The 7,573-nt window shown below is 44.0% G+C and overlaps 1 protein-coding gene across 1 annotated transcript; it reads left to right on the forward strand.

The window, feature by feature from the left end:
• The first annotated feature begins 567 nt into the window (after positions 1-567).
• On the forward strand, positions 568-6,837 carry NIT2 (nitrilase family member 2). Its single transcript, XM_015876904.2, has 10 exons — positions 568-678; positions 1,084-1,202; positions 2,207-2,327; positions 2,452-2,540; positions 2,889-2,982; positions 3,614-3,688; positions 4,086-4,164; positions 4,551-4,649; positions 5,084-5,139; positions 5,492-6,837. Exons 1-10 carry the CDS (start codon positions 618-620, stop codon positions 5,578-5,580), a joined length of 882 nt encoding a protein of 293 aa, XP_015732390.1. The 5' UTR covers positions 568-617; the 3' UTR covers positions 5,581-6,837.
• The last annotated feature ends 736 nt before the right edge of the window (positions 6,838-7,573 follow it).

The following is a 7,573-nucleotide window of genomic DNA, read 5'->3' on the forward strand; positions in this document are numbered from 1 at the left end:
AGTACTAAAAAGACAGGGATCTCTTGGAAAGTGTCAAGCAGAGGGCTACAAAGATGGTGAAGGGCCTGGCTTCCCCAGTGAAGAAAGGCTAAGTGAACTGGGTCTGTTTAGCCTTGAGAAAAGAAGACTGAGAGGGGATTTGATCCAGGTCTATAAATCTGAGGTGTGGGGGCAAAGTGGTGAAGCTGGGCTCTTCTCAGTGGTACATGAAGACAGGACAAGGGGAAATGGCCAGAAACTGGAGCATAGGAAGTTCCGTACTAATGTGCACAAGAACTTCTTTACAGTGAGGGTGACGGAGCACTGGAACAGGCTGCCCAGGGAGGTGGTGGAGTCTCCTTCTCTGGAGATATTTAAGACCCGCCTGGACGCCTTCCTGTGTGACATGGTGTAGGGAGCCTGCTTTGGCAGGGGGGTTGGACTCGATGATCTCTAGAGGTCCCTTCCAACCCGTACAACTCTGTGATGCTGTGATATTACACTATGTTACGCATCACTGCACGCCATCCATCCTCGCCGGTACCCGTGCCGCCCTTCCGCTCGGTCCCTTCTCTATTGGTGCGCGGTTGCTCCGCCCCGGGCCGTAGCCACGCTCCGGGACTGCTTTGGCCCCGCGCATGCGGCCGGCCGTGTCGGGGCGGTGCGCGGCGATGCAGGCGGTGCACGGAGCCATGGCCAGTGAGTGGCGGCCCGGCTGGTCAAGCGGAGGGTCCTCACGCAGGACCTCACGCAGGGTGTGCCCTGCTAATGGCTGTTGTAATGGGCGGCTCGGGCCTGCAGCCTCACCCGCTCCTAGTTGGCCACAGCTGGGCGGGGGGGCTGTCTTGCAGGCCGGGCTGCGAGCAGCTCTTCTGCTGCTGCCACATGCTGGAATGGAAGCGTGGAGGCATTCAAGGCCAGGCTGTATGTGGCTCTGGGCAGCCTGGTCTGCTGGCTGGCGGCCCTGCACATAGCGGGGGTTGGAACTACGTGATCACTGTGGTCATTACACAGACTCCGTTACACGCTCGTTCGTGAATTAAGGTTGTGAAGTTTTTAACCTGGGGGAATTTCGCTGGGTAATTTCTTCTTTTCTGCCATTAGACTTCCGCCTGGCACTTATTCAGCTTCATGTATCTGCTGTTAAATCGGATAACCTTCAGCGAGCCTGCAGGCTGATAAGGGAAGCATCAGCCAAAGGAGCAAAAGTTGTGGCTCTGCCCGTGAGTAAAGATCATCGTTTACATAATTTATTAAATAAGTGTTTTAATCTAATTTTGCATTGTGATTCAAAACGCCTGTACTTGAAACTCTTGGCAAAACTCTGTCTACTGTTATCCAGGCATTGCCTATTCCTGTTTCTCCCTGGATGTGCTTGGATGATTTTTAACTGAGACAGAGGAGGTTTAGGTTAGATATTAGTAGGAAGCTTTTCACACAGAGGGTGGTGACGCACTGGAACAGGTTGCCCAAGGAGGCTGTGGATGCCCCATCCCTGGAGGCATTCAAGGCCAGGCTGGATGTGGCTCTGGGCAGCCTGGTCTGCTGGTTGGTGACCCTGCACATAGCAGGGGGTTGGAACTACATGATCACTGTGGTCCTTTTCAGTCCAGGCCATTGTATGATTCTATGCATGGATGCTGTATGAGGCTCCAGAACAGAGAAAAACATCTTTGTGTGGAAACTCAATGACAGCATTTTTGATCACTTATGATTTACTTTTTGGACTTCATCTGTTTCTCTGTATGTCAGTGAGGTGATCTTCCCAATACCTGGCCATACATGTGCTGTGCTCTACAGCATCTGACTTGGGAGTGCAAAGTTCTGTTCTGGGTGAACTTTTGGTCTGAATGCTTTACACAAAGAATGTTTTTCCTCCCACTCTCACAGGCAAAACATTAAGCAACCTTCCCTTCTTCTTTGCACTAACACAGCTCTTCTATTGCAAAAATGACCTTTGATTGTTCTGTCTGGGCCTCCTACATTATCTATTACTTGCTGCTTTTGTTGTGTGTACAAACAAATGGTAATTTCTGCTCTTAGAGTAAAACCTCTCAAGCAAAAGCCTGTTTTCTTCTGCTTGGGAAAGTAAAGTTTGTACTGACAGTTTGTACTGTCATCTTTAAAAGTATTACATGCCTTTTAAAAATGAAGAAAACATGCTGTGGTGACGAGCACAAGGATTCCACGGCTTTGAGATTTTAACTTAATTCTTGTATCATTCTAGGAATGCTTTAACTCTCCATACGGAACCCAATACTTTAAGGAATACGCAGAGAAGATCCCTGGAGAATCGACGCAGAAGCTCTCGGAAGTTGCGAAGGAGTGCAGCATTTATCTCATTGGAGGTAGTGTATTCCTAGTGAATGCTTCTATTGGGGGGTGAATGGGCAAATGTCTGCTGATGCAACTGAATCAACACTCCTTAGAATGCAGCAGGGTGGATAAATCTTTGTTATCTACATTATAAAGGATCCATTCCAGAAGAGGATGGTGGAAAGCTGTATAATACGTGTACTGTCTTTGGGCCTGACGGCACTATATTGGCAAAGCACAGGAAGGTAAGATGGTAAAGTGCTGTTGTTATGTTCCTCATCCACATGGCCAGTATTGGCAGAGGTTATGAAAATGACATTTGATAGGCGCATTGCTTGGGTTACAGGGTTTGTGTGCTCAGTTGTCGTTGTTGTTGCCGTTGTTTTCCCCAAATAACTTTAGACGGGTGTGTTTCTGTAAAGAAGAAAACTGCTTTAGATCATCTTTAAAAGCTCTTGTAATCTTAAGCAATATTTAGTTGGGATCTTGGCCAAAGATTCATCCAGACTGCAGTGACTAGCATACGTGTGCCAAATAGGAAAAGGCTCCAACACCACGTGGAGAAATTGTTATTGATGATATTGTAATTGCAGATTCATTTGTTTGACATTAATGTTCCTGGGAAGATACAGTTCAAGGAGTCTGAAACGCTGAGTCCAGGGGATAGTTTCTCCATGTTTGACACTCGTGAGTATAAGACAAACCTTCTTTCCTGCTGTCATTGCACTGCTCTCTTCCCTCTCATTTCTCCCCAGGAATGGATTTTTAGACTGTCAGGTTTATATTCGCCATTTGGCAACAATAGCAAATATATTCCAAGTGTGGGGGTTAGTTCTGAACGTTTTAAGATAGGCAATGTGATTGGAAAAGGACGGAGTAGAAGGGGATGAAGCATAGCTGGCCTAATGATTTGTTGAAGAGAAGTTACTGTCTCTTAATAGAGGTTACATTTTTAAAGCAATATCTATAAAACATGATGTGGAAAAGAAATACATGTAGCCAACAGCTGGCACATTGTTTCATGTGAGGATGGTATTGTAACAGAGGGAATAACTATAAGATCCTATCCCAATGCTCTTGAATCAACTACATCAGATTCAAACAATACAGCTACCCACATCCCATCTCCAGAAACTAACACAGCCCCTTAACTGAGCTCTCCTAAGAGTTTTGACTCACGCTCACTTTCTCCTCCTGGTAATGTGCATGCCCTAAGAAAGTATGCAACTGAAGCTTTGGTCCATGCAGGGAATACCTGTCTTTCTCTTCTGTGCTTGTGACAGTAATACGGTTGTTATTTCTGGTGTTTTGAGAACAGCGTACTGTAAAGTGGGCCTGGGCATCTGCTATGACATCAGATTTGCTGAGCTGGCTCAAATCTATGGACAGAAAGGTAAGGCTGGGTCATGCTTTGCCCTAAGGCCTGAACTAAAGGGGGCTGTGTGTAATATCTATGGAGAATTCCCTGTGTGTTCAGGAGCTCTTATCCTTGTCCATTAACACAAAATGCAGCTTATGGACGGGGTTTTCTTATTGAAATGAATATCTACTCTGCTTGAGTAAAGTAAGTCATTTTCTGCTACGTGGAGATGTACGTGGCCCCACACATTGCAATGTATCATAGCACTCTGTTGGCATAATCATCCGTGTGATGCATGGGTGGGCTCACTTTATTTCCTGACAAAAGTCAGGGGAAAAGGAAAGCTAACCTAGAGCTTCTATGTGCAGTCACTATAGGGTAAACCCTCTTCTCCTTAGTGATGGCTGGCTTCTGCTTTTCTTTAATAAAGGTTGCCAGCTGCTGATATATCCAGGGGCTTTTAATATGACAACAGGACCGGCTCATTGGGAATTGCTACAAAGGGGACGGTAAGAATGAAGTAGACTACTTCCTACATAGAACGGCCAACAGACAGCAACAGTGATGTGAGAACTGTTTTAAATGCAGACAGAAATAGATCCTGAGACTCCAAATTAGGCGGTATTAATCACCAGGTCTGCTTCCATCAGTTTTACTGCATGCTAAACTAACATGTAATTCTTTCTGTCCACTAACTCTGGGGCAGGTGGTAGAGACTCCTTCCACCTTCTGCCTCTAACCCTCATGTCCTTTATGATTTTTGGAAGGCCTTCAGGAGGCTGGACAGCACATTCTTTGGCAGGAGTTCTGTTACCTGCTTGGTTAATTGGTGGTACTGGGGGAGGAGGAAAGGGGAGAAGCCTACTCATTTTCTTCCCTCTTTTTGTGAACACAGAGCTGTCGATAATCAAGTCTATGTAGCTGCTGTATCTCCTGCTAGAGATGAAAAAGCATCCTACGTTGCCTGGGGACACAGCACTGTAGTAAATCCATGGTGAGTTCAGGAAAAAATACCCACAAAACAATTGTTAAATGTTCTATGCGAGTCTAACTTCAGTCCCATATTTCCAGTTACTCCTAAAAAAAAAAAAACAAAAAACTTCTTTGCTGTTCTTCCTGCTGAAATTGCTTCCTTCTCATTGAGGTACATTCCATGTTCACACGCTGGCTCTCATTGGCACTCCTATTTTTAATCTTTGGAAACATGCTTATGTTAAGTATGTGTATATGCCACAGGGCTTAAAACGTGCCACTTGTAAAGCACGGAAGCTGTTTCTATCACAGAGTTATGATGCTATTTTGAGGACAGCCCTGTGGCTACAGCTGTGGACATCAAGGGTAGAAACACCCTTTTATACAAACAGCAGCAGCTGATCTGATGCCTTGAGACTGCCTTAATGCTGTGAACAAATGTGCTTCGTGTTGCAGGGGTGAAGTCATAGCCAAAGCTGGGCCTGAGGAAACAGTTATCTACACAGATATCGGTAAGCAAAGGTTTTTGTCCTGCTTTCATGAGTACAATGCATAAGACTAAAGAGACAGGCTTCTTTGTTTTTTTCTGTGTCCTCATTCATCCTGTTCCAGATGGAGCAGTGTTCCCACCCCTTCTCAACCTTTATTAGAGGAAAGAACAAGCAGCAGCAGAACTGGACTGTTCATGCTTCTTTACTGTGAGGAAGCTGCCACCTTAGGAAAGAGCAGAGCTGAAGCTTCCTTCCTGGTTGCCCAGTTGCTGTGCCCTACAGACTCAATCGCTGTGAAAACTGCTCTCTTCCTGCCTCGTGTCAGCAAGTCCTTTTTGACCACTGTTCTAATAGCTCTTTCTTTCCCCTCCAGATTTGAAGAAACTTGCAGAAGTCCGTCAACAAATTCCTATTTTAAGCCAGAAACGTTATGATCTCTATGGCATAGAGATGAAAAAGTGAAGCTGGGTGAACAGGAAAGGTTATAGTGGCACAGTAGCCGCTGCTTCCATCTTCAGGATTCCCTCACTGGTTGCTCCACAGGCTACTGCGATAATGAATTAGGAACAAAATGACTTACTGGTATCATTCTAAAATTGATTGAAGCACAACTTTAATTTACATTATTAAACAGACAGGATAAAGCTGGAGGTGTAATTAGTGAAGTAGCGGTTAATCTTTTCAGTCTTTACTGCATTTAAATATTTTTGTTTTGCTCTTAAGTTTCTGAGGTGGGAATCACATTCTCTCTGGAAATCCTCTGAAGACAGCTTCAGTATCATGAACTTTTCAATGAATTATCAGGTGCTCTACAAGTATGACCCTTCCACATCTGTACCTAAATAACTCTGAGTTTCTTAAATGCCTGACTTCAAACCAGGCAAGCTTAAAGTTTAACATACTAAGCAACATAGGCCAAATTCCAGTCTGAACTACTCAAAGATCATGCAAGAAGCAGTCAAACAGAATTGTTACTATGCAAGAATCTGTTAACAGATCCTGTCTGGAATATCTGTATTAGAGGCCAGCTCCTTCCAGCTGCATGGAACAAGTGCCCCATTGCACTGCTCTTGCTGAAGAGATCAGAAAACTGGTTAAAGGTGGCTTTAAAGAACTTAAAGAGATTTTTTCTTAGCAGGAGGGCACCTTAGCAGTTCCACTTCTAATGAAAAAGCTAAGTATTGTATTTGCAAACAGCAATTTATTTCCTTAAGTGGGAAGCAAAAAGCACATATGACTATTCACTCTCTACCTCTGTGCTTTTAGTTTTCACCAGCACAAGGGGTGATCTACAGGCAAAATACTTCACATTACAAGAGAGGTCAGCTGAAAGCTTTTGTCTTGTTCTATCTAGCCACTTTTTCCCTAAACTACCTTACCTGTTCCTTCTTCAGCCATCCTCCTTCTCCCACAGCTATCTTCTTTTTGTGATGTTCTTTGACTTCTCTGGGGTTAGTCAGCTGCATTGTTCAGAGGCCCCAGCCACCTATAAGGGAATGAGTGGTTACATTAAGTTAAACGCTAAGAAGTCGTTCACCTAAAAGCCAGGTCCCATCATTCCACTTAGTGGTATTATCTATTCCAGCAGCCTTTTGTGTCTGTGCTTTCTCAGCATTATATATGCACACCGTACTGGAACTCTTAAGAAACACGCCATGAAGCGTAAGGTGAAATGAAAATTTATTTGTTGAAAAATAAATATAGAAAAATTGACATTGAGTCAAAGCTACTGCATTAAATTGGTGCCTGCCACATACATAACAATCATCATTAATTAAAAGGCCATCACAGGGGTCTGACTCCTAAACCACACCAGCTATTATATATCCATTTCTTCTCATATACCACATCTTCCCCACCACCCCAACTCTGTACTAATATACAGCAAAACGGAACACTTATCTTTGGAGGATTAAAGAAATGCTCCACTTTATGCATGTGCACCAATATTCTGTTAAATACATAAAACCAGCTCTGAAGTGGCTGTGAAAGTAGATCCTAGTAAATCAAGGCACAGCTTTTAATCACCTCCATTTTGGCAAACTAGCCTCTGCGTCTTAACACAAACAGCAGGAATTGTATGTGATCAGAATTAAGATGCATAACAACTATGCATAGAAGCAACTTTCCACAGGCTCTATGATATGCAGAGTCAATCCAGACCTTCGGTACTAACTTCCTACATAATTTCACTGCTGTTTTTGTTTTTTAAGTAACAGCAATAATTGTTCCAACAGCAGCCCTTGACCTCTATTAAAAAAAAAACAAACAAAAAAGCATTTCAAGGTGGTTTCACATGTATTCCCGTCATAAAGCAAAACCTCACACTTACATCATAGAATTGCTCAGGTTGGAAAAGACCTTAAAGATCATCCAATCCAACAGCAACCTACCCATAGTACCCTAACTCTAACAACCCTCTGCCAAATCATGTCCCTGAGCACCACATCCAAAT

Source organism: Coturnix japonica, chromosome 1 (genome assembly GCF_001577835.2).
Source record: "Coturnix japonica isolate 7356 chromosome 1, Coturnix japonica 2.1, whole genome shotgun sequence".
NCBI lineage: Eukaryota > Metazoa > Chordata > Aves > Galliformes > Phasianidae > Coturnix > Coturnix japonica.